Source organism: Dipodomys spectabilis, unplaced genomic scaffold (assembly GCF_019054845.1).
Source record: "Dipodomys spectabilis isolate Male_0828 unplaced genomic scaffold, ASM1905484v1 ptg000069l, whole genome shotgun sequence".
NCBI lineage: Eukaryota > Metazoa > Chordata > Mammalia > Rodentia > Heteromyidae > Dipodomys > Dipodomys spectabilis.
Window position 1 is genome coordinate 982,299 of NW_024870746.1, and position 26,686 is coordinate 1,008,984.

Genomic DNA, 26,686 nt, shown 5'->3' on the forward strand with positions numbered 1-26,686 from the left:
CCAGCTCGGCCAGAGCACTGGGACTGACGGGACAGGGATCTCGGGATAGGTGGGCAAGGAGTCGGTGAAGTGATAAACAGACACAGACTCAAAAGAGTTGCATCTGAGTGTATCTTTATTGAGGAGAATTAACATTTTTATACAGTGTGTGATTGTGACATAGATTCTTTGTTTATTTAAGCACGTAATCAATTTTTAAGAAAAGCAAAGCATTAATGGGTTACATGGAAATTGATGACTATCCCACCAACTGCTAAGTGGTGCGAAACAAGTCTAGCATATTGTTTAATACAATACATCATCTATTCAGCCTTTTTATGTTTAATAATTAACAAACCTAAGACAGGGCTGTCTTATATTGTACTCTTTTTATTTTTTCCATATATTTTCAAATCCCTTTGAAACCATCCTAAAAATCCACTTCCAGGTTGAGTCAGGCATTCTCCATTTCCTATGATTTTAATCCCAATATTTGTTCACGTAAATTTTTAATTATTATTATTTTTTTTGGGGGGGTCCGGTCATGGGGCCTGAACTCTGGGCCTGGGCACTGTTCCTCAGCTCTTCAGCTCAAGGCTAGCACTCTACCACTTGAGCCACAGCACCACTTACGGCTTTTTTCTTTTTCTTTTTGCTTATGTGGTGCTGAGGAATCGAACCCAGGGCCTCATGCATGCAAGGCAAGCGCTCTACCACTGAGCCACCTTCCCAGCCCTTTTAATTGTTATTTTAAACTATCTTGTTACTTATTTTTTTTGGGGGGGGTCTGGTCGTGGGGCCTGAACTCTGGGCCTGGGCGCTATCCCTCAGCTCTTCAGCTCAAGGCTAGCGCTCTACCACTTGAGCCACAGCGCCACTTCCGTTTTTTTTTTTCTTTTTGCTTATGTGGTACTGAGGAATCAAACCCAGGGCCTCATGCATTCAAGGCAAGCGCTCTACCACTGAGCCACCTTCCCAGCCCTGGGAGGGCATTTTCAAGAACCGGGACCCAGGTAGGGCTTACCTAATAAGGTGTCCTCAAAGCCCAGATGGCCATTTGAGAGAGGTATAGGCATATGACCATAACTATAATGAAATGTAAATGAAGCTTCTGGCTAACCTCTGGAGTTATGACAAGTGTCTCTTAGGCTCATTTCTGGGTGTGTGTGCTTAGGTGTGCCTGAGTGTGTGCAGGAGTAACAGCTGGGCCAGGCTGTGGCCTGGGCACTGACCCTGCACACTGACCAACTTCTCCTGGCTAACCTTAGGTTACAAAAACATCAAGTTCAGCAGAGGATCCTGAGACCAGAAGATAGGCAGTCGGAGTTTTCCGGAAGCCAAGGGCTGGTCTGCGGACGGCCCCGCTCCACTCTAGCCCCGCCTCGCCCCGCCTTAGCCCCGCCTCCTGTAGATGGATTGTCCCGCCTCCTGCCTGTGGGTGGCCCCGCCCCATTATGCCCGTGCCCTGCCCCGTTTCCTGAACGCGCACGGCCCCGCCCCGCCCCCTGCTCCGTTAACTCGGGTCCACTGAGGGAAGTCTGTAGCTTCCGGTAAGTGAGGTTGGAGTCGAGGCGGAAGATAGGGAAAAGGACTGATCTCATTTCCCGGCAGCAGAGCCGGACGGGACAGGACGTGGACTTCGTGTGAGGGAGGCGGAGCCGAGCGCAGGGTGTGGCGAGGGAACGGAAACCCATCCGGGCTCCCTCCCGCAGGGCAAGGAAACCCGGCCAGTGTTCCCGGCAGGGGAGCGGCGGGCCTGTCCCCGAACACGTCATACTAACGTCTGCGCGCCTGTCCCCGCCATTCAGGGGTCCACACCCCATCTAATCCTCTCGTCTCAGTTGGGTGTCATTTCTGCGGGAGCCTGTCAACTCGGGAAATTGAGTTCCACAGTTGGGAAAGTGTGTCATTTCTGCGGGAGCCTGTCAACTCGGGAAATTGAGTTCCACAGTTGGGAAATTCCCTTTAAGTAGCTTTCAATCTTCATTTTGCTAATATGCTAATATGTCTGGCGCTTATTTTACATTTATGCTGTATCAGTCTAACTTAGTATAGTTAATGCTCTTTAATGATCTGGTAAACATCTATTACTGAAATGCTACAGATGAAGGAATAAGGTTGTAAAGAAGGCGTTATCAGCCTTTTGGCTAGGATCAAGTGTGATGAGATGTGTTTCCGATCCTATCAAGTAATGGTGCTGGGTCTAAATTCTGATTTTTTTAAATTATTAATCTATTTTTGTTGGTCAGACCCTGGGTGCTTTTCCCTGAACTGTTTCACCAAAAGGCCAGAAGTGGAGCTGTGGCCAAGTGCTAGAATGCTAACCTTGAGCAAAATAGCTCAGTAGCGCCCAGGTCTTGAGTACAAGAGCCTTAGGACTGGTGCGCTGTCCCTCAGCTCTTCAGCTCAAGGCTAGCGCTCTACCACTTGGGCCATAGCACCACTTCCGGCTTTTTTCTTTTTGCTTATGTGGTGCTGAGAAATCGAACCCAGGGCCTCAGCAAGGCAAGCGCTCTACCACTGAGCCACCTTCCTAGCCCCGACAAACATGATTCTTACCAAGAAATCTTTAACTCCTGCATGGCAGAAAATGTTTCTCTTCTCCATTTCTTGCTCCTTTAGACCTATTATTCTAGAACAAAACTTTGCTAAAACTTAAAACAAAAGAAAACCCAGAATATTTTGGGTATATCGGTGCTAAAGGAGGATGTAATAGTAGTCTCCATTAGAGGGAGCCTTAGTCTCAGGAAGGGAAATTAGCTCAGCAATATGAAATCTACAGAGACACATCTACAGATGCATGTATGTGTGTAGCAATCTATCTCTATGCACATGCATACTTTGTTCAGAATTGTGTTTTCATTTCCTATAAGAAAATGAAAGGCTTGGCCGTGTGTCAGTGGCTCATGCCTGTAATCCTAGCTACTAAGGAGGCTGAGATCTGAGGATCATGGTTCAAAGCCAGCCCTGACAGGTAAGTAACCATCAGAAAACCGGAAGTGGCGCTGTGGCTCGTGGTAGAGTGCTAGCCTTGAGCTGAAGAGCTGAAGGAGTTCAAGCCCCACGACCTACAAAAGAAAAAGGAAGGAAGGAAGGAAGGAAGGAAAAGAAAGGCCATGGGGGACAGGGGCTATAAATAGTTTAAAACTTGACTAGTAACTTGGTTGGATACAATCCTGTTAGCTAAGGAAATGAAGTAAAAGCCAGATCTCCAAGCCAACACCTATACTGGGGAGGTAGCATGGAGCTACTTGGAGGCTAGTAGCTATAGCTTGTGCTATAGCTTGGAAGCTGATGATATTACTAGTGACAGTGATTTAAGAAGTCAGCCTGTCTCATGAAGCATACTAATACATTAAATAGATAAGTCTTTAATAACAATTGGTTACTCATCATTTTTTTAAGCTTTAAAATTCTGTCATGGGAAGAAAAATATATTAAAAGTTGAAGTTGCTGACTTGGGGGCTATTATAAATTCATACATGGTAGTTTATCAAACAATGTAAATTTTTTGTAAGCCAGACACAGAGTCTGTACTTCTAGCTCCTCAGGAAGCTGAGATTGGCTAGCCAGGGCAGAGTGCTGAATGTGTCCGTGACAGAATCAAATGTGGGTTAAAAATTTTTATTGTTATTATAAAGGTTATATACAGAGGGGTTACTGTTCATAAGTCAGGTCAAGGGTACATTTCTTTTTGGAGAGGGTTACCCCCCTTCCCTCACTGTCAAATGTGTTTTTTGAGGAGTGGAAATGATTATGAAAGTGTTGAAGACATAGCACAGAGTCTGAAAGCTAAATAAAAACATGAAGTTTTTTAGTTTTTTTTACATGCCTAGCATGCATGAAGTTCTGAGTGGGATCTCCAGCATGGTGAGGGGAAGTGGGTGTCCATAGGCCTTAAATAATCCCATCTCTTCCATCACTTTAGAGAGAAATGAGAACCACAGGGCAGAAGTATCTGAGTTTTCATCTAACCTCACATTATGCAACAGATACTAAGATATTTATAGGTAGCAATTGTTTTACACCATCTCTGGAAGTGTTAGGAATATCCATACACTTGGTATGTTTGGTTGAGATGAGGACTTCAAGGGGAAGAGAAAGAAGGGACTAGCTGGAGGTTGGTGGCACATTTCTATTAATATGAGCTAATTTGGAGATAGAGGCAGGAAGATGGTGAATTTGAGGCTAACCCTAGCAAAGTTAGCAAAACTAGACTAAAAAGGTACAGAAAAAAGGACTGAGGGCATGGCTCAAGAGGTGAAGTGTTTTGCCTAGTATGCTGCAGACCCTGAATGGCCACAGAACAAAAAGGAAGGATTAACAATTATCCTTTACATTTTTCTTATCTCAATTGTATCTTTAAAAATTTGCATTATTATTAATAATTGTGTGTTGTGTGAGAGGCGGGGGAGAGAGGGAGAATTTTGTTGTGTAGCCCAGTCTGGCCTGGAATTCTCAATCTTCCTGCCTCATCTTCCCTAGTCTTAAATTCATAGGTGTCTGCTACCTCACCCATTTTTAAGTTATCTGTTTAATTGGACTACTTATTTCCTAGTTTTCCCTATCACCTTGACACCTTTACAAAGCACACTTTCCCTCCCTTATTAATTCTAACAACCTGAAATGGGTATCATAATACTTTTTTTTTTCCATCTTGCAGTACTGGGGTTTGAACTTGCTAAGTAACACTCTACCATTTGAGCCCTGCTCTCAGCTCTAGAATACCAATTTAGATTAGTCCAGGATGCTTGCCTGGACAGTTATTGGGATTGTGTCCTGGCACCAACACTTTACTTTCCAGGCTCAATCTCCCTGTACTAGTTCCTGATTCCATCCAAGCCCAGCCAATACTATGCACCTGTGTTTAGATTCTGTGATTTTAGAGAGTAATGGAAAAGACAGGAATTATTTAAAGACCAAGGACCAGATACATTTTTCCTTGAGAGTAAATTTGAGGAGTCATTTACTTTTTAGACATTTTTCCTTTGTTATTGTACCTAATAAACCTAGGCCTGGGTCCTATTAGCAGTTATCTTACCAGTATTGACTACCCATTACCTTTGGCATTATGTAAACACTTTTTTACTTTGTAAAAAAAAAAAAACAAAAAAAAAACAGGCTATTTTAAAATACAAATGAGTCAACAGATATTTAATGAAGGGAAACCAGTTTCTTTGTGCCATAGAGTTTTTATGTTTTAATTTTGAATGAAGACTCAAATCCCAGGTTCTGGCTCTATGGTCTGTTTACAACCCTACACTGTCCAAGGAACCTGGTTTTTAGAATCCCATAGTTTGTTAAAGTGGCTAAATTTGCTAGTCAAGGACAACCTAAAGGTTTTTAAGTAGGGTTATGCTGGGGGGAAGGAGGGAGGGAGGGAAGGATAGAGGCACTGCTGTTTAGCTAATTTTCTTATATTTACTCCGTCCATCATATCTCTAAACTGAAAATTAACCTGTTTCAGAAAGCATGGGAGCAGTGTGAGCCAAGGAAATAATAGGCAGCACACCCTTGCTGATTGGGAGGCAGTCCTGAAGGTCTGCCTCCAGCGGTTACCAGGCTACTGAGTGTAAACAGCACTGGATTATGGCCACTAACTACAGTGCTAACCAGGTATGTTCTTTCTCCACTTCTTTAATTTTGTGTCCCAGATTCTATCTTTGGACTGACCCTTCCTATAGGATTCTGATCTTTGAGCAGATACTGAGAATGGGTTACAATCTGTTTTACCTCAAGATTGGGAGGGGCAGCCAGGCGCCGGTGGCTCAAGCCTGTAATCCTACCTACTAAGGAGGCTGAGATCTGAGGATCACAGTTCAAAGCCAGCCGGGCAAGAAAGTCCGACTCTTATCTCCAATAAACCACTAGAAAACCGGAAGTGGCACTGTGGCTCAAGCAGTAGAGCACTCACCTTGAGCTAAAGAGTGCAGGGACAATGCCCAAGCCCAGAGTTCAAGCCCCACCACCGACCCCTACCCCCCCCCCCCCAAAAAAAAAAAAGATTGGGAGGGGCTAGAGACAAGCTAAAGGTACCTCTTGGTTGAAATTTCACGATGTAAACCAGAAGTCAGCATTAAAAAAAAGCAGGCCAGGGCTGGGAAGTTGGCTCAATGGCAGAGTGCTTGCCTTACAAGCATGAGGCCCTGGGTTCGATTCCTCAGCACCACATAAGCAGGAAGTGGCACTGTGGCTCAAGTGGTAGGGTGCTAGCCTTGAGCTGAAGAGTCGAGGGGACAGCAGCGCCCAGGCCCAGAGTTCAAACCCCAGGACCAACAAAAAACAAAACAACAACAACAAAAAAAACCCTAACAGGCCAGTGAGTACATATTTCAGGCTTTTGAGCAAAGTAGGAAAACAAAGCTATTGTGTAGATATCTACATAAGATGAATGATTTCAAATAAGTTTTATATTTTGCAGTACTAATTTGGCAGTATTATTTTATTTTTAAATTTTTATCATTAGTTTTGAACTCAGGGTGTTAGACTTGATAGGCAGGTGCTCTACTGCTTGAGCCATGCTCTTAAGTTTTGGCAAAATTTTAAATGTAGGGGCTGGGAAGGTGGCTCAGTGGTAGAGCGCTTGCCTTGCATGCCTAAGGCCCTGGGTTCGATTCCTCAGTACCACATAAGCAAAAAGAAAAAGCCGGAAGTGGCGCTGTGGCTCAAGTGGTAGAGCGCTAGCCTTGAGCTGAAGAGCTGAGGGACAGCGCCCAGGCCCAGAGTTCAGGCCCCACGACTGGACCCCCCCCCCCCCAAAATAAATAAATAAATAAATAAAAAGCTAGCTGGGTGCAGGTGACTCATGTCTATAATCCTAGCTACTCAGGAGGCTGAGATCTGAGGATTGTGGTTCAAAGCCAGCTGGAGCAGGAATTTTTGTTTGTTTGTTTTTTGTCAATCATGGGGCTTGAACTCTGGGCCTGAACACTGTCTCTTAGCTCTTCAGCTCAAGGCGAGCACTCTCCCACTTGAGCCACAGCTCCACTTCCAGCTTTTTCTGTTTATGTGGAGCTGAGGAATAGAACCTAGGGCCTCATGCATGCAAGGCAAGCACTCTACCACTGAGCCACCTTCCCATCCTGCTGTGAGATTTTTACCACCAATTAACCACTAGAAAACCAGAAGTGGTGCTGTGGCTCACGTGATAGAGCACTTGCTTTGAGCTGAAGAGCTTAGGGATAGCACCCAGGCCCAGAGTTCAAGCCTCATGACTGAAAAAAAATAAATAAGTAAATAAAAAAGAAAAATAAAAAGCTAACAACAAAGTTAGTTTTTGTTGTTGTTGTTGTTGTTTTGAGGCAGGGACTCTAATTGATTGGATTCAAATTTTGATTGGTTCAGGCTGCCTTCAAACTCTTGATCTTCTGGCCTCAGCCTACTGAGTGCTGGGATTACAGATCTGCTCCTGCCTTTTGCCATGTTTATAAACCATTTAAAAAAATTTTGGTACTGATACTGGAGCTTGAACTCAGTTTTGCTTATGGCTGGTACTCTACCACTTAAGCCCATGCTTCTAGTTCCTGTCTTTTGCAGGTTAATTGGAGATAAATCTCTTTGATTTGTCTGCCTAGGCTGTCTTTGAACCTCTAACCTCAGAGCTCAGCCTTCAAAGTATCTAGGATATGGACATCAGCAACTAGTTCCCTGCTGTATAATGTGTGTGTGTGTGTGTGTGTGTGTGTGTGTGTGTGTGTGTGTGTGTATGCACACATGTATATGTGTGACCCTAGGGCTTGAACTCAGGGTCTGGGCACTGTCCCTGAGCTTTTTTACTTAAATTTAGCACTCTACCACTTAGGCTACAGTTCTGGTTCCAGCTTTTTCAGTGGTTAATTGGTCAAAAGAGTCTTGTGGACTTTTCTGCCTATGCTGCCTTCAAACTGTTATCCTCAGATCTCAGCCTCCTGAATAACTAGGATTACAGGTGTGAGCCTACAATGCTGGGATTTGCAAAGACTTTTAATAATCATAGAATAATGTTTTACTTTTTTCATAATTACATATTGTCTGTGTTAAACATGTTTTTCATTTGTTCCGTCTATAAAATTGTCTTTATCGATACTCTTAATTTTTGGTACACTTCTCATGGTTTCTACCTCTATAGAATGGACCTTAGCCAGTTTCAATAAATCACTTTATATGCTCTTTAAAAAATCTCTAGGGTTGGGAATGTAGCTTAGTAGTAGAGTGCTTACCTAGCATACATGAAACTTTGGGTTCGATTCCTCAGTATCACATAAACAGAAAAAGCCAGAAGTGGTGATGTGGCTCAAGCCCCAGGACTGACCAAAACAAAAACAAAAACCTCTAGCAGTTGTGAAAATTAAAGTTCATTCTAGTAGTGTTTAACTCAATAAATCCAAAATATTATTTGAACATTTTAACAGTGTTAAACATTATAATCAGATTTTGTTGTACTAGATCTTCAAAATCCAATGCATTTCATATTTACAAAGCACCTAGTCATATTTCATGTTTTCAATAGATACATGCCAGATTGCACCCACTAAACTAAATTAACCCTGTACCACCCAGCATGAACAAGGTCCTATGTTCAATCCTGAGCACTTTAAAAACAAAATGAATTACATCCTAATTCCAGGATGTAATTTTGAACATACATGGTTGTTCAGACCTTTATTTTAGTCATGATTTCCTAGATTTGGGGCCTGTAACCCACACAAGTATTCTCATCTTTCTCCCCACAGTATGAGAAAGCCTTCTCAGCTAGGTATCTGCAGAACTGGTCTCCTGCCAAGCCAACAAAAGAGGTATTTTATGTTCATTACCTCTATAAGGATAGTTTACAGTACTTTACAGTATGCCTACATACCTTATAATTCCCATGGCCTAATCCCTTTTAGCCTTGTTTAAACTTTAGCCCTCCCCAGGACCTTAATCCAAGCCCACCAGATATTCCTTTTTCCCCCTCCCTCTTTTTCATTTCAATAACTTCTCTCTCCCACCTTCACTACAGACAATTTCTCCCCAAGAAGGCTATACTCAGATTATTGCTGATGATCGAGGTCATCTGTTGCCTTCTGTGCCCCGTTCCAAGGTGAGATACAAATCTGGATTCCTATCAAGAAGGTAAAGAACTGAGGCATATAGCACTTGGCAGATTGTAGCCACTATTTAGAAAATTAAAGTTTAATCTAATTTTGTGGTAAGTAACCCAAACTTCCAGTTTTTTCAACAGAAGAGTTTGGTTTAACACACAAATCCTTAAAACTGATGAGTGATTCTTATCAACAAATGTTTGCAGGTGAGACATTTATGCACAGGACTCGTCACACTTACGCCAAGGATGCATATTAAGTCAGCAAAGGAGTGACTGCAAAACATGAGATTATGCTTTCAGCTTTGTTTCATGTTAAAAGTAACTGAGTTTTTTTTTCAGGGATGTGTGTTTTTATTTTATTGTGGTGCTGGGAATCAAACTCAGAGCAGCCTTTATGCTATGCAAGTATACTACTACTCAGCTAAAACCCCCAATTATCCTTATTTCATTATCAAGCACTCCCAAAGGTAAAGAATAGAAATAAACTGGGTACTACAGGTGCTCATAAATCCTAGCTACTTAGGAGGCTGAGATCTGAGGACCACAGTTTAAAGCAAGGAGACTCTCCAATTAATCACCAAAAAGTCAGACGTAAAGATTTGAATCTAGTGGTAGAGTACTAGCTGTGAGCAGAAAAATAGCTAAGGGACGTTGCCTAAGCCCTGAGTCCTAGCCACAGTACCAACACAAAAAGAAAAAGAAAAAAGATGGAAATAAGAAAACAAAAGTCCTCCAACAAGAAATCTCCTGGCCCTGTTGAGAAATCCCTTTTCCTTTCAGGCGAGTCCTTGGGGTTCTTTCATGGGCACCTGGCAAATGCCTCTGAAGATACCTCCTGCTCGCGTGAACTTGACCTCCCGGACAGCGGCTGGTGCTGCCTCCCTCACCAAATGGATACAGAAAAATCCTGATCTACTTAAGGCCTCTAATGGGCTTCAGCCTGAAATTTTAGGCAAGGTATCTATTCTTTCCATCTTAACCTCAAACCTTATTGTTCTCAACAAAGTGTAGTTATGCCACCTTTAGCCCAGTAGGGGAGCACTAGCCAATTGTTTTTTCCTGCCTACTCTTTAATCACTTTCTGAGGTCTGAAGCTATGAATTAATCTAATCTGAAGGGGAGGTTAAAGTTTAACTATTCTTGCAGGAAACATGTTTACAGTATGCGAATGGAGATAGAATTCTAAGGTGGATTGGGAGTAACCTGGGCTTGATAAGAAACATGATAGTCTCTCCCACTCTAACTTTAACCAGCCCAATGATCCAGACAATCAGAAGAAACTCAGGAAGGAGTCTGTCACGAAGACTGTACAGCAAGCATCAAGTCCAACCATAATTCCAAGATCCCCTACTATTGAAAATTCCCCAGATCATTCCCAAAGCTCACACCCTTCTGCAGGTCACACTCCAGGTCCCCAAAGCCCAATCAGCTCTCCTAAGAGCGTACCTGGAAGCCCCATGTGTGTGCTAGAACACTAAGCAGGTCTTTTATGTAGCCACAACCCAGAAATGCAAATCTACAACTTCAGGAGCTCAAGAGGCCACACTGAGAAAAATCTGTCTTGGAGAATAAAGAAGTAAGACTTAGGTCAGAAATGTGTAACAGAAAAGTTATAAAGACAAATTTGAACAATAAACATTGTTGAATCTTTTGCTGATCTGGATTTTCTCTTCCTGCTACACCTGCTGCTTATAAGTCATAATTAGGATTAGGGAAGGAAGGGGATGAGAGTTTGATAGGGGAGGGGTACATCGTGTGCATGGAAATGTCATAATGAAACACCCCTTTACAACTAATACATACTCATAAGAATGGGATGCAACTCATTTTTGTAAGGAGTGAGTCAGTTCCAACTCCAGAAATGACCAAGAAAAAAAATGATCTGAATTGAAGCAAAAGGGTAGAATCTCAAAGAACCAATCATTTACTCTCTCATTCTGACAATGGACAGCTTATAATTTAAAAACCAAAAGTAGGGATTGTTTACTAGAATATATGCATGTGTTTAGAGAAGAAAGAAAAGGTATGGAAAACCAATGTAGAAGACAAAAATCTAAACAAAATATAAAAACAAGATATGGGGCTGGGAAGGTGGCTCAGTGGTAGAGTGCTTGCCTCACATGCATGAGGCCCTGGGTTTGATTCCTCAGCACCACATACACAGAAAAAGCCAGAAGTGGCGCTGTGGCTCAAGTGGTAGAGAGCTAGCCTTGAGCTGAAGAGCTGAGGGACAGCGTCCTGCCCAGAGTTCAAGCCCCATGGACCAACAAAACAACAAATAAAAATAAATAAAAAGTAAGTTATTTAAGAAAAAAAAGATATGGAAGAAGACAGAAGAAAAATCAAGATGACAAGTATTTCTACTTTTTATCCTAAATTTCTTTTGGATAGAAATGAATTCATGCTCTTCTACTATCCTCTTCCTTCAGTAACTGGCATAGTAAGAAGCAATCCCCAAAGCCAGAAAGTCCTCTATCCCTTTCCCAGGGTCCTATTTATCATTGGCCATACTCTGCATCTTCCTGTTAAATTTAATGCCCTTTCCTAGTCTCAATATCAGTGTTCCCTCTGAACACTTGTTCCTCAAACTATAGGATACAGTTGATGGCTATCAGACTTCCTAGGGCCAGTCTAGCAAAAAAGGGGAAGTAAGCATTACTTAAAGACTTTGGGAACTGGATAGACTAGTGGGATAGTAGATCCCATTGTCTTAGCTTATATGACTCTTTCCAACTGACAGTGAATTAGTTACTACTTCTCTTCAACCCAGAAACCCAGTTTTTTTTTTTTTGGGTCCGGTTGTGGGGCCTGAACTCTGGGCCTGGGCGCTGTCCCTCAGCTCTTCAGCCCAAGGCTAGCACTCTACCACTTGAGCCACAGCGCCACTTTCGGCTTTTTTCTTATGTGGTGCTGAGGAATAGAACCCAGGGCCTCGAGCATGCAAGGCAAGTGCTCTACCACTGAGCCACTTTCCCAGTCCCAGAAACCCATAGTTTTAACAAGTTTTACCACCAACTCAGAGTGACAAGTGGTTACTTTTACTCCTGAGTAGGCAAGACTATGAAAACTGTACTCCTATCAAGGGCTTTAGGGACCCAGTAGCGTGGCTTATACGATTATAAAAATACCAAGTTTTAGCCAGGTGCTGGTGGCTCACGCTTGTAATCCTAGCTACTCAGGAGGCTGAGATCTGAGGATCATGGTTCAAAGCCAGCCCAGGCAGGAAAGACCCTGAGATTCCTATCTCCAATAAACCACAAGAAAACCGGAAGTGGCACTGTAGCTCAAGTGGTAGTGCTCGCCTTAAGCTGACGAGCTGAGGGACAGCGCCCAAACCCAGAGTTCAAGCTCCATGACTGACCAAAAAAAAAAAAAAAAAAGTACCAAGTTTTCTCATTATAATTTGCTAGGATTTCAATAATCTCTTTTTTTCTTAATCTCCATTCATCTTTATCTTCAAATCATCTCTTTGCTGGTCATCACCCCTTAGCTGTCACTTCTCACTGGATAATTTGCTGAACTATATCATGAGGCATATATCAGCTCTCGATGGGATTTTGGAGCCTGTAGTAACTCTAATGCTCTCAATATGTTTAACTTCCCTTCTCTTTCTCCGGCTTGTGATTGATACTCAAATCTCTGGCTACTTATATTTAATCCTCTAAAATTTTTCTTTTTTTGGGTCCGGTCGTGGGGCCTGAACTCTGGGCCTGGGCTCTGTCCCTCAGCTCTTCAGCTCAAGGCTAGCGCTCTACCACTTGAGCCACAGTGCCACTTCTGGCTTTTTCTTTTTGCTTATGTGGTGCTGAGGAATCGAACCCAGGGCCTTGAGCATGCAAGGCAAGCGCTCTACCACTGAGCCACCTTCCCAGCTCCCCTCTAAAATTTTTCTTGTGGTCATTTATATGACAAACTTTCCCCTGGGAAAGTTTATACTGAGGGATACCTGAAACCCAAAGGAGGGGGAGGAAATTGGTTACTCCCCAGCAGCCATCCTTTTGGTTTCTCTAGAAAAAGAGAGTCAAAGATAAAATTAGTTCTTTAATTGAAGTTTTAGAAAAAGTTGGTACATGAATTTGGATTAGAAAACATGACACCAAGAGTTTTATTTTTCCAGAAATAGAAAACAAAAATGCAAGAGTAATTTCTGGGTCTTCTTGCATCGAACTTATATGTCTTTTTTCCAAAGCCTCAGCTCTAAGTAACAACTCTTTATCTTGCTCTAGGTGGGCCAGGATAATTCCCCTCCACCCCCATCTCCCTTCTTTCAATTACACTATGTGGGTGCTAAAGGCCTTGGACTCTGACCAATGAGCAGAACTGTCCTTTAAACAAGCAACCCACAGGCAGTGGCACCCAAAGCCTTTCCCCCAGTCCCCAGGCAGCCACAGAGATGGCATTGTTTCCACTGTCTCAGGAAGAAGAAACTAAAAGCTGACTCTCAGCACAAATTAGAGCCCAATATAGAGAGGGAAAAATGGTTCCTAGGCCTAGTGTAGGCTATAACCTGTGGGCAGAAAAAGAGAATTTTTACAGCTACTGTTAGAAATGAAGGGAAATTGCACCTTTTCTACTCTAACAAGCCTAAAGGGAATTTGCAAAAAGAACTAAACAAGTCAGAAGACCTTTATTGGCAGGAGGTGAGTGACAAACAGGAAGATAAATTGGTATAATAATTTTCAGGAAGACAATGATGGGAACTTCAGATCTTCACATGGCTGCCAGCCCTAGAGAGCACAACACAGTAAGAACCAAGACAGCTGCTCCAGACTGGTAGAGCTGGGGAATCTTCAGGCCCTTTCCTAGGTCCCATGTCTGCAGAAAAAGGAAAAAAAAAATTTTTTTTTTCTAGTAATTAAGACACTTGTCATTCCTACAGCTCCTTTCTAAGAAAGGAATTCTTTACCTAATAAAATAGGTACCTCTGTGTGATTATAAAGAATATCCCACCTTTGCCTTTCTCAAAACCCACAATATAATACCTTTACCCATTTATCCTAAAGACAAAATCAAGTCCTATTATGTGATAGTGATAGAGGAGTATTTACTGCAATACCACAGACCCTACATAAAGAAGCTTCTAGACTGAACTGATAAAACTTCTTTTCAGGGGGCTGGGAAGTTCGCTCAGTGGTAGAATGTTTGCATTTCATGCATGAAGCCCTGGGTTTGATTCCTCAGCACCACAAAAGCAGAAAAAAGCCGTAAAGTGGTGCTGTGGCTCAAGCGGGTAGGGCGCTAGCCTTGAGCTGAAGAGCTGAGGAACAGTGCCTGGGCCCAGAGTTCAGGCCCCACGACTGACAAAAAAAACAGAAACAAAAAAACAAACAAACAAAAAAACAAACCAAACTTTTTTTCAGTGCTCTTAGCCCTTGTAAGGGTGAAGCAGGAAGATCAAGTTTAACCTGGGTTACACAGCAAGATCATTTAAAAAATCCAAAAACAAAACAAAAACAACCTTTTGAATTTGTGCCCCCAAACTTAATTCTGAATACTGCTATTATAAGGCATTATATGAGGTTAGGAAAAGTTGTGGTCATATAAATTTGGTAAATATTTCACTATAAGATTCTCAAAACAGGGCTGGGAAGGTGGCTCAGTGGTAGAGCACTTGCCTTGCATGCTCGAGGCCCTGGGTTCGATTCCTCAGCACCACATAAGCAAAAAGAAAAAAGCCGGAAGTGGCGCTGTGGCTCAAGTGGTAGAGCACTAGCCTTGAGCTGAAGAGCTGAGGGACAGCGCCCAGGCCCAGAGTTCAGGCCCCACGACCGGACCCAAAAAAGATTCTCAAAACAGCCAGGCACCAGTGGCTTATGCCTGTAATCTGAGGATCATGGTTCAAAGCCAGCTTGGGCAAAGAAAGTCCATGAGACTCTTATCTCCAATTAACTACCAGAAAACCAAAGTGGCACGGTGGCTCAAGTGGTAGAGCATTTGCCTTAAGCTGAAGAGCTCAGGGACAGCGCCCAGGCTCAGAGTTCAAGCCCCACCACCGACCAAAAAAAAAGATACTCAAAACATGGGACTGGGAATATGTTTGCCTAGCATGCATGAAGCCCTAGGTTCAATTCCTCAGTACCACAGAAACATAAAAAGCTGGAAGTAGTGCTATGGCTCAAGTGGTAGAGCACTAGCCTTGAGCAAAAGAAGCTCAAAGACAGTGCCCATGCCCTGAGTTCAAGCCCCAGGACTGGCAAAAGAAAGAAAAAAATTCTCAAAACCAATTATGGTGCATCCTGTGAGTCTCCAAAAAGAGATAGTGTTTATGATATATTGAGTTATAGAATTCCTTTCTAGTGAGAATACCTATCAGAGGATTACTATTTTTTTTGTTTTTTTTTGGGTCCAGTCGTGGGGCCTGAACTGTGGGCCTGGGCGCTGTCCCTCAGCTCTTCAGCTCAAGGCTAGCGCTCTACCACTTGAGCCACTGCGCCACTTCCAGCTTTTCTTCTTGCTTATGTGGTGTTGAGGAATCGAACCTAGGGCCTCAGGCATGCAAGGCAAGCGTTCTACCACCTTCCCAGCCCCAGAGGACTACTATTTTAAAAAATGTTTTTGAGGATCTAAAATACTTTTTCAAAAAAAGTTTTTTCTTTTGAGATGGAAACTTGTTATGTTGCTCCTAAGCAGATTCAAACTAGGTTCAACAGATCCTCCCATGTCAGCTTTCTGAACAGCTGAACTATGGGACTATAGGCACTCACCACCAATGACCAACTCTCAATTTTGACTATGATCATACCAAAATTTAAAAATCTTTTAAATTAGAACCTAGCAGAAATACAACAAAAGTTCATGAAACAATAAAAAACATTTACCACTATTAATTTGTGCTACATTCTATATTTTCTATCTTTTTGTGTGTGTGGGGGTACTGATGTGTTTGAATGTGGAGCCTTATACTAACTAGGTAGGTGCTCTACCATTAAGCCATGCCTTCACCTTTTTTGTACTAGTTATTTTTGTGAGACTCTTTTCTTTCCTTTTCTCCCTGCCCCACCTCCTCTTTTTTTCCTTTTGTCAGTTGTGGGGATTGAACTCAGCGCCTGATGGGTGAGCTTCTTCATTCAAGGCTAGCACTGTACCATTTTGAGCCACAGCACCACTTCTGGTTTTCTGGTGGTTAATTGAGATAAGAGTCCCACAGAATCTTCCCTGCCTGGGCTAGCTTTGAACTGTGATCCTCAGATCTCAGCCTCTTGAGTAGCTAGGGTTTACAGGCATGAGCCACTGTGCCTGGTACTCTTTCTTTGTGCTGGTACTAGGGCCTGAACTCAAGGCATAGGTGCTGTCCCTTACCTTTTTTGCTCAAGGTTAGTGCTCTTCAACTTGAGTCACAGCTCCACTTCTGGCTTATTTTTGTTAGTTAGTTGGAGTTAAGAGTGTCATGGACTTTCCTACCTGGGCTGACTTTAAATCTTGATCCTACCTCAGCCTCCTGAGTAGCTAGGATTACAACAGGTATGATCCACCAGCACCTAGCTGTACTAGTTAATTTTGAGATAGGATCTCATTTTTGATTTCATAAGCACCTGGGCCAAGAGATCTACCTATTTTAGGCTTCCAAAGTAGCTGACCTGACAGCTTACTCCTGTTGAGATGGAGTCTTGCAGTCGGGTGCCGGTGGCTCACAGCTGTAATCCTAGCTACTCAGGAGGCTGAGATCTGAGGATCATGGTTCAAAGCCAGCCCGGGCAGGAAAGTCCATGAGACTCTTATCTCCAATAAACCACTAGAAAACTGGAAGTGGCACTGTGTTTGAACATGGAGCCTTATACTAACTAGGTAGGTGCTCTACCATTAAGCCATGCCTTCACCTTTTTTGTACTAGTTATTTTTGTGAGACTCTTTTCTTTCCTTTTCTCCCCGCCCCATCTCAGCGCTGAAGAGCTGAGGGACAGCGCCCAAGCCCAGAGTTCAAGCTCATGACCGACAAAAAAAGAAATGGAGTCTCATAAACTTTTCTGTACAAGATGTCCTGAAACAACCATCCACACTGTCTCAGCTTCCTATGCAGCCGAAATGATAGGCAAATGCCACCATGCCAAGCTATTGGTTGAGCAAGGGCAAAGGCTTTCCTAGACTAGCATCAAATCCCTATCTTCCTATTTTAGCCTCCCAAGCAGTTGGGATTATAGGTGTGGACCATCAGCCTTACTTAAATTTCTTTCTTTTTTTATTGGTAGCAACCCATAAATTGACTTTCAACCCACTGGGTAAAAACCCACATTAAAAAAAAAATACTAGCCTCTCTTGTTCTACAAACATATTAACATCTAAGCATTTTGCCCTGCCTGACTCCTTGTGCAGAAGTGAAGTCTTCAGGTTCCATACATACAACACACACCCAAATTTCCACATCCTGATTATAAGTAGTGACTAAATTAGCACCCATTTCAGAGAAAAGTTGGCAGGAGCCTGGAGGAAAAAAAGAAAGAAAATATTCCCATCTCAGCCTCTAATTAATTTCTACCTAGATCAAATTGAGTCAAACAAATTTCACAAAGAGCAGTTTTGCTTATATAGGCATAGTGTATTTTTAAAATCAGCATTCATTGGTATGCTAATTGGGGGTTTCATGTGACATTTCCACACGGAGAGGCACAGTAATTTTGTCATGTCCAATTAACCAGCAAAAAGCCAGAAATGGAGGTATGGCTTAAGTGGTAGAGCATCAGACTTGAGTGAAAGAGCTAAGGCATGGCACCCTAATCCTGAGTTCAAACCCCAGTGTCAGCCAAAAAAAAAAGAATGGAAAAAAGAAACAGTTTGGCTGGGCACTGATGGCTCAGGAATTTGAGATCCATCCAGAGAGCCAACCCATGTGGAAAAGACTCCATCTCCAAAAAAGCCAGGGTAGAATATATCTCAAATATAGAGCAAGTCATGAGCAAGTGTGAGCCCTGAGGTAAAATACCAGCACTGGTAAGAAAAAAAAAAGAGTCATATTGGGTGTTAGTAGGAGAGAAGAGTCTGTAGAATGCCTTAAAATCTTTCTCTTTTACATTCACACTATTCTTCATACCTGTTAGATCTTCTAGTAAGGCAACTTCAGAGGCCTCAAATTTCTGAAACAGTTAAAATCTGACCCATACCTAGAGCTAATATTTATTAGAAGAAAAAAGAAAAAGAGACTTAAGGGCTTAAGTAAAGCCTTTAGGTTCCTCACTTCTCTCAACAAAGAGAATATTATTAGCAGCAACCAGAGCAAAAAAGCTTGAGTCTAGGATTTTGTAAACTGACCTTCTCCAAAACCCCAAATTGAGACAAAAGCAAATACAAGGCAAGTTCCTGCCTGGACAGAATTGAACAGAGGAAGCTCAGCAGCTGATTTTTTTTTTTTTTTAAAGATAGCTTTGTTTATAGAATAATGTCTTCTATCTCCACTTCCTTCTCCCTTTCAGAAAAGTGAAAAGTCCTTTTAAGTCAAACTCAACACTGCTCATGGGAACCACTAATAAACATAATTTAATGGGTCACTTGGTCTCACTTTGTTTTTCTTCTATGAAACTGTCGATTGGAGAGGACCAAAATCCATAAAGTACATGTCTCTAAAGCTCCTATGTGGAAGCTATAAAAGGTTAAATCAGGACAAAAGTATCCATCTGACAGGTGGCTCAGGTTCAGAAGTAATAGGAAACTAGAAAACAAAATTTTTAATTGTTTTCCTGGGGAAGAATGCAAAGTTATAGGTAACGAAACTACAAAATATGTAATCTTAAAAAAAAAAATAACATCTGGAGGAGGGACTAACCTTTGACTCAGGGCATGTTTATTTCAGTTTTAATTCCTTTATAAAGAGAAAAGATGCCAAGTGAAGTGGTTCATGTCTGTAACTCCTTTGGGTGGGGGGAAAAATTGTGATTTCAGCTAAGAGATGGAAGATTGCAATTGAAGACCAGCCAGGGCAAATAAAACAATTAAAAATTCAAAAAACTGCAACATTATATCTCAACTGAATAAAAAAAAATACTGGGTATGCACTAGTTTTTACACCTCTCATCCCTGCTTCTCAAGAAACATAAATAAGAAGATAGAAGTACAGACTGGCTTCAGCAAAAAGTGAGACTGTTCAAAGAATAACTAAACTAGCCAGGCACCAGTGGCTCACATCTATAATCCTAGCTACTCAAAAGGCTGAGATCTGAGGATCATGGTTCAAAACCAGCCTGGGCAGAAAAGTCCAGATGCAGAGCTATGGCTCAAGTGGTAGAGCACTAGTCTTAAGCAAAAAGTCCCATGACTGGCATAAAAACAAAGAATAACTAAAGTGGACTTGAGGTGTGGCTCAAGTGGTAGAGATTCAGTTGTTAGCCCCCCCCCCCAAAAAAAAGCCTATAGAGCACATATAGCTATAAGTTCAAATCAGGTATCAGCAAAATAAATAAATAAATGTAAGCCTTAAGTTCAAACAGAGAGAGAGAGAGAGAGCACGTGACTAACACTAAGGTAATGTATGAACAACATACACTGATAGATTCGAAATCAAGATCAAAAGCTAGGATCCGTAGTATTATCTATTAAAGTATTGGCTTTTTCTCCAGTCATTCAAAAGAAATAAAAATAGTTAATACAATATAATGTTAAGACAACAAAAGTTAAAAAGACAAAGGTTATTATAGTTTCGTATTCAGTCAGATTTATCACTGAGTTGACAGAAATATTAGCCTGAAAGCAGTTCTATGTGGCTCATAACAGAATTACCAATGTTTAGAATAGTGTTTAACACATAATAGCTATCAGTTCATATTTACTTAATAAATATGTCTTCTATGCTTAATAAATGATCTAGTTTCAGGAGTATCTTTTAGTAACATCACTCAACATTGGGAGAGTTCATGCTGACACACTGAAGCATCTGCTTGGCTTATACCTATTAAGAAATAGAGGAGGGATCTTTCCCTAAGAACACCTGAAGTAAAAGTCTTTCACAACTCTCCTCAGAACAGCTCTAAGGATTAAAGGTATACCTGAGAGGTACAATATAGGCTTTTTTTTGTTTGTTTGGTCCATATTGGGGCCTGAACTCTGGGCCTGGGTTGTGTCCCTCAGCTCTTCAGCTCAAGGCCAGAGCTCTACCATTTGAGCCTCAGCACCCCTTCTGGCGTTTTCTGTGTATGTGGTGCTGAGGAATCGAACCCAGGGCCTCATGCATGCAAGGCAAGCACTCTACCACTGAGCCACCTTCCCAGCCCCAGGCATAGGCTTAACATATATGAAACTCTAGGTTGAATACTCATTACACACACACACACGCCTTAAAAATATCACACACACACACACACACACACACACACATGCCTTAAAAATCAGCAATGAAGTAAAGTCCTCCCTCATACTGTGGCCTTCTTTCAGAAAATGTACAAATCCAAATTTAACTTACCAAATGTCGAATCCCATTCCACATGTGATATGAGAGAGGCAAAGCAAGTACAAACTTAGCTGTATAGATCAGTGTTGGCCCCAGATTCAGCGACTTCAAAAATTCCAAATAAGTCTCAAAGTTCCAAGGCAGCACCAGTGATGACAAGCCAACAAGAGAGATCACTGAGGAGAAAAGCAAGGAGCCTATCACAACACCGGTTACAACAAGTATGAAGTGTAAAAGTGGGCTTCTAGGACAGCTGCTGGCACCTTATATAATTCTAAACCACTTTTCTTTCCCTATTTAGAGAATACAAGTTTTCATAATCTAAACCCACAAACGATAGACCTTTTATTTTGAATGAACCCTGTACAAATAGAAAAAAAATAACATTTAACATTTCTATACCAATAGAGCCATTAATTTCTGTTCAATGCCAACTCAACACAAGATACTTTTTTGTTATTGTTGTTGGTCATGGGGCCTGAACTCTGGGCCTGGACACTGTCTCTCAGCTGACTTCAGCTCAAGGCTAGCGCTATACCACTTGAGCCATAGCACCACTTCCAGCTTTTTCTCCTTATGTGGTGCTGAGGAATGGAACCCAGGGCCTCATGCATGCAAGGCAAGCACTCTACAACTGAGCCACCTTCCCTGCCTCTAGGATACTTTTTTAAAAAGCTGGTATCATAGCTAAAATTTCCTAAAGTTCAAATTATATATATGTGTGTATGCATTATATAATATATATTATGTAATATATAGCATACAACTATATGCCACATGTAATATATAACACATGTATCATGCAGTATATTACATATGAAATATAACTATAATTATTCATTGTAACTATATAACATATGCACATACACTATTTTATAGAACATAAATAGCATATATATCTCATATAAAGTATATTATATGTAGTTATATATAACTCATGTAGATTATATATAATGTACATATAACTCATATGTGAGTTATTTACAACTTACATATAAACATGTATATATACTTTGTTATATAAGTACACATATAACTTTAGATATATAACATACATACTTATATATGTAAATATACACATTATATTTAAGTATACATATGTATATATATAGAGAGAGATATGACCAATAGCAGCATGTTATAACATCAATAGTAGCAAGAGCTTTTCCATGTTCTGAAGTCAACTGAACATAATTCTACAGACATTTAGCACATTCCATCAAAAAAATAAAAGCTGGGTGGATTAGCCAGGTGCTGGTGGCTCACACCTGTAATCCTACTTAGGAGAGGCTAAGATTTGAGGATTGAGGTTCAAAGCCAGCCTGGGCCGGAAAGTCCATGAGATTCTTATCTCCAATAAACTACTCAGAAAAAGGGAAGTGGGGTTATTGCTCAAGTGGTAGAGTGCTAGCCTTGAGCTGAAGAGCTGAGGGACAGTACCCAGGCCCAGAGTTCAAAGCTCCATGACTGACAAAAAAAAAAAAAGCTGCGTGTCAGTGGCTCATGTCTATAATCTTACCTACTCAGGAGGCTGAGATCTGAGGATCGCAGTTCAAAGTCAGCCTGGGCAGAAAAATCTCTTGTCTCCAATAAACTACTTAAAAAGACCAAGAAGTATTGCTGTGGCTCAAGTGGGAGAGTGCTATTCCTGAGCATAAAGAGGGTCAGGGAAAGAACCCAGGCTGAGTTTAAGTCCCAGAATAGGCAAAAGAAAAATGAAACACACTCTTTACCTGGCTTCTATAACTGTAAAACTCCTCTGTACATCACCATTACAACATAAATTTTGTATAAGAAGACTTAAATATTGTAAGTAAACTATAAAGCCTTCCTTTAGCAGAAAAGCATAGGACTAAATCTTGATCTTGGATTAGGCATTGGTTTCTTAGATATAATACTAAAACCATAAGTGATAAACAGAAGAATTAGACTTCATCAAAATTAAAAACTTTTGCCCTGGAAATAGTTTTACTAAGAAGACATGTTTAGGCATAACCAATGGGAATGGGAGAAAATACTTGCAAATCATGTATCTGATGCGTGATTTTTTTAAAAAGCATATGCAGACATTTAATAAGTGATGATTTTGAGATCAAGGAAAGAAGCAGGATTAGGCAGTTAGGGAACTTCATAAAGAATATTATAGGGCCAGGTGCCAGTGGCTCATGCCTGTAATCCTAGCTACTCAGGAGGCTGAGATCTGTGGATCACAGTTCAAAGCCAGCCCGGGCAGGAAACTCCGTAAGACTCTTATCTCCAATAAACCACTAAAAAACCAGAAGTAGGGGCTAGGAAGGTAGCTCAGTGGTAGAGCGCTTGCCTTGCACGCATGAGGACTTGGGTTTGATTCCTCAGCACCACATAAGCAAAAAGAAAAAAAGCTGGAAGTGGCGCTGTGGCTCAAGTGGTAGAGTGCTAGCCTTGAGCTGAAGAGCTGAGGGACAGCGCCCAAGTCCAGAGTTCAAGCCCCATGACCGACCAAAAAAAAAAAAAAAAAAGAGTGTAACTCATTAGAAGGTAGGAGGATTAAACATTTCTGAGGTGACAACTCTGACAGAAAGTGACTTATGTGTGTATCTTATATGTTTACTAACTGAAATTTAGAATTTGTTTAGCAAATTTGCTAAGCAAATCTTTGTGTGCTAGAGGGTATAAATGGTAAATAAGATGAAGTACACACACTCTGAAGAGTTTACAGTATGATTAAAGATATAAAATTTAGAAGTTAGAAAAACTGTGTGATAAAAGCTGTGAAAGAAACAACCAATATAATGAACTACAAAGGACTAGTTCTGCGAAATAGAAAAGTAACAAGGAAAATATTGTTTTAGATAAGATGGGAAGCAAAGTACTCTGAGTTGACAATTTTGTTGACATCTGAAAGACTGGAAGAACTAACAAGGCAAAAGGTTGGATGGGCATTTCAAATCAAGGGAATCATGACTGACACCTCCTCACACACACAAAAAATTGTTCAAATAAAGGGACAAAAGTATACAACGGCTCTGAAGTGGAAGAGTTTCGCCTGTTTCAAGAATTCAGAGATCAGTATAAGAAGAATGGCAGAAATGGCCAGATATGGCAGAGCAAAAGCCATACATTTTGAAATTTCTTCACACACACACATACAGACACACACAGACACGCACACACACACCTCTTTTGTGTGTGTGAGTGCTGGGGCTTGAACTCTGGGCCTGGGCACTATCCCTGAGCGTCTTCTTTTTTTTTTTTTTTTTTTTAATTTTTATTGTGAAAATACTGTACAGAGGGGTTACAATTACATAGGCAAGGTCCCTGAGCTTCTTTTGCTCCAGGCTAGCACTCTATCACTAGAGCCACAACTCCACTTATGCCTTTTTCAGTGATTAACTGGAGATAACAGTTTACAGACTTTCCTGCCCCAGCTAGCTCTGAACCATGATCCTCAGATTTCATTCTCCTGAGTAGCTAGGATTACAGGCATGAGCCACCAGTACCAAGAGCTAAAATATTTTATTTTTTAGCCAGTCCTGGAGCTTGAACTCAGGGCATGGGCACTGTCCCTGGGCCTCTCTGTGCTCAAGGCTAGCACTCTACCACAAGCCACAGCACCACTTCTGGCCTTTTCTGTTTATGTGGCACTGAGGAATCGAACCTAGGGCTTCATGCAGGCTAGGCAAGCACTCTATCACTAAGCCACATTCCCAGCCCTGCTAAAATATCCCCCCCCCAATCCCTTCCCCCAGTCCTGCGCTTGAACTCAGGGCTTGGATGCTGTCTCTGAGCTTCTCTGGCTCAAGGCTAGCACTCTACCACTTGAAAAATATTTTTGAAACAAGGCCTAACTATGTAGCTCAGATGGACCTTGAACTCTTCTTTTTTTTTCCCTGTCAGTCCTGGAGCTTGAACACTGAGCCTGGGCACTATCCCTCAGCGCTTCAGCTCAAGGCTACCGCTCTACAACTTGAGCCGCAGCACCACTCCGGCTTTTTCTGGGTATGTGATGCTGAGGAATCAAACTCAGGGCCTCATGCATGCAAAGCAAGCACTCTACGTCTGAGTCACCTTCCCAGTCCCAGACCTTGAACTCTTGATCTTCCTGTTTTAGCTTTCTAAATTCTGGGATTATAGCCATATATTACTATACCTGAATGAGATCTGAATTTCAATCTAAGTAAAATGGTAAATGAAGTCACTGGAAGATTGTTAAGTAAGAGAGTAAGATGATCCCTTTTTTTGGTCAGAGGTAGGGCTTGAAGTTAGGGTCTGGGCGCTGTCCCAAAGCTTTTGTTCAAGGCTAGTGCTCTACTACTCTGAACTACAGCTACTTCCTTTTGTTTGTTTTTGTTGAGTGGTTAATTGGAAAAGTCTCAGGGAAAGTTTCCTGGCTGGGCTGACTTCTAATGGCAATCCTTAGATCTCAGCCTCCTGAGGATTTAGAGGTGTGAGCCACTGTGTCCAGCTGATTCCACTTATTTTCAAAAGATTTTTTTTTTCTTGCTGTGCATGAAGGATGGGAATAAGGCTAAAAGGAAGATTGCAGCTGCTGAAACTGACTTCATTTCATATACTATCCCCTTTTTCTGTGTGCTAGTGCTGTGGCTTAGGTGCTGTCTCTGAGCTTTTTTGCTCAAGGCTGGTGCTCTACCATTTGAACCACAGCTCCACTTCCAGCTTTTTGGTGGTTAACTGTCTCAGCTGGCTTCAGACCATGATCCTCAGATATATCAGCCTCTTGTGAAATATACCCATACTATGCAGAGATACATATCACATTTCAGAAACCTGATTATCTACCTGTATTGTATTCCATGAAGTAAACCTTTCTACCTGAAAAGGATATACTCATCATCTAACATCGCTATTTTATTTCAATCTTTGTTCTCTTTAATTTTCATAAATATAGTATCAGTAACTTCTACTAAATGAGGAAAATATCTGCTAACAAAGAATCTGAGCATAATGGGAATTCATGATAAGGATCCATCATTCTGAGTTGCTGAGTAGTAAAGGAGTCAGTGACAAGCCACAGAAACAGTTGTTCTTCAAAAAAGTATACATACAAACATATATGTGTATATTTAAAAATATACATACATACCTCCACTCATGGCTATACCAGTGCCACGGTGGAAAACAGACATCACCATGGGAAGAGACCACCTACAAAGAAAATACAAAGTCAATTTTACACAGGAAAAGATGGGCTGGGCACAGTGGCTCACACCTATAATACTAAATACTGGAAAGGTGGAGATCAGGATGGTTATGAGGTTAGGCAAAAAATGATCAAGAATGTACCTCAATTATAGTTAGGCACAGTGGCACACACCTGTCATCCTAGTTAAGTGGGGAAATGTAAATGGACAAGCATTGTCTAGGCTGTCCTGGGCAAAAATTAAAGAACCTGTCCCTAAAATAATGGAAACAAAAAGGACTGGGGTCCTGGCTCAAATGGTAGATTGCCTGACAAGTGTGAGAACATGAGTTCAACCTCTAGTACTACAAGAAAAAAAAGAAAGAACAAAAAAGATATATCTATAGAGAAAGGTCCATCTTCACAAAGGAAATATAATTTTGAATAGTTTTTTGTGGTTTTTTTTGTTTGTTTTGGTTCTGGGGCTTGAACTCAGCGCCTGGACACTGTCCCTGAGCTTTTTTTCTTCAAGGCTAGCATTTTACCACTTGAGCCACAGCTCTGCCTCCAGTTGTTGTTTTGTTTTATTTTGTTTTGTTTTTGGTGCTTAATTGGATAGGAGTCTCATGAACTTTCCTACCCGAGCTGGCTTTGAACCATCATTCTCTCGGATCTCAGCCTCCTGAGTAGCTAGGATTACAGGCATAAGCCACTGGTGCCCCACCAACGTCCTGTTTTTAAAAAACAAAAATACTTTCACATTCCTTTATTTCCCTTTTCTAATTTGAAAATAAATAATTGGACCAGGAGCATGGCTCAGTAGCAAAATGCTTGTCTAGCATGTGTTAGGCCTTGGGTTTAATCCCCTGGTGCAGGGGGTGGAGGAGAAGAAAACTAATTTATTTAAGGAGAAATGTCTCTCCCTTTTTACAAGACTATGTAAGTGTTAGAGCCTAGAAGCAGGAATAATCATAACTCAAAAGTCCCTTCAAAAGGACAAACAACATGGTTCACCATGACACCAATTAAAGTTGGTAAAATTACAAAGTAATCTCTAGATCTTAGCTGAATATGCTGTGGAGTGGGGAGGACCAGAGAGAGAGACAGGGAACACTTATTACAAGAATATGTCCACTTGGGTTCTTTTGTTCTA

The 26,686-nt window shown here is 41.5% G+C and overlaps 2 protein-coding genes across 3 annotated transcripts in view; one reads left to right on the forward strand and one right to left on the reverse strand.

Moving 5' to 3' along the window:
• Window positions 1–1,469: 1,469 nt before the first annotated feature.
• On the forward strand, window positions 1,470–10,694 carry Cfap126 (cilia and flagella associated protein 126). 2 transcript variants are annotated; one of them, XM_042681936.1, is made up of 6 exons: window positions 1,470–1,529; window positions 5,447–5,595; window positions 8,691–8,753; window positions 8,960–9,040; window positions 9,824–10,000; window positions 10,297–10,694. In XM_042681936.1, exons 2-6 carry the CDS (start codon window positions 5,569–5,571, stop codon window positions 10,519–10,521), a joined length of 573 nt encoding a protein of 190 aa, XP_042537870.1. In that variant the 5' UTR covers window positions 1,470–1,529; window positions 5,447–5,568; the 3' UTR covers window positions 10,522–10,694. The 2 variants fall into 2 exon arrangements, with proteins under 2 accessions (XP_042537870.1, XP_042537871.1); XM_042681937.1 differs by lacking the exon at window positions 1,470–1,529 and adding an exon at window positions 2,932–2,953.
• Window positions 10,695–13,651: 2,957 nt separating this feature from the next.
• The window catches only part of Sdhc (succinate dehydrogenase complex subunit C), a 35,491-nt gene continuing 22,456 nt past the window's right edge, over window positions 13,652–26,686 (reverse strand). The window contains exons 4-6 of the mRNA XM_042682260.1: window positions 25,498–25,559; window positions 20,427–20,590; window positions 13,652–13,858 (exon numbers count right to left, since the gene is read on the reverse strand). Of these exons, the coding sequence (XP_042538194.1) occupies window positions 13,754–13,858; window positions 20,427–20,590; window positions 25,498–25,559 (331 nt within the window). The 3' untranslated portion in view covers window positions 13,652–13,753. The remainder of the gene's footprint in view (window positions 13,859–20,426; window positions 20,591–25,497; window positions 25,560–26,686) is intronic.

Bases quoted from the DNA above. Each gene is read 5' to 3' on its own strand.
- Cfap126 (XM_042681936.1), top strand. From the start codon at position 5,569: ATGGCCACTAACTACAGTGCTAACCAG. The intron at 9,041-9,823 runs GTGAGATACAAA...TTTTCCTTTCAG, and splicing joins CTTCTGTGCCCCGTTCCAAG to GCGAGTCCTTGGGGTTCTTT. The intron at 10,001-10,296 runs GTATCTATTCTT...AACTTTAACCAG, and splicing joins AGCCTGAAATTTTAGGCAAG to CCCAATGATCCAGACAATCA.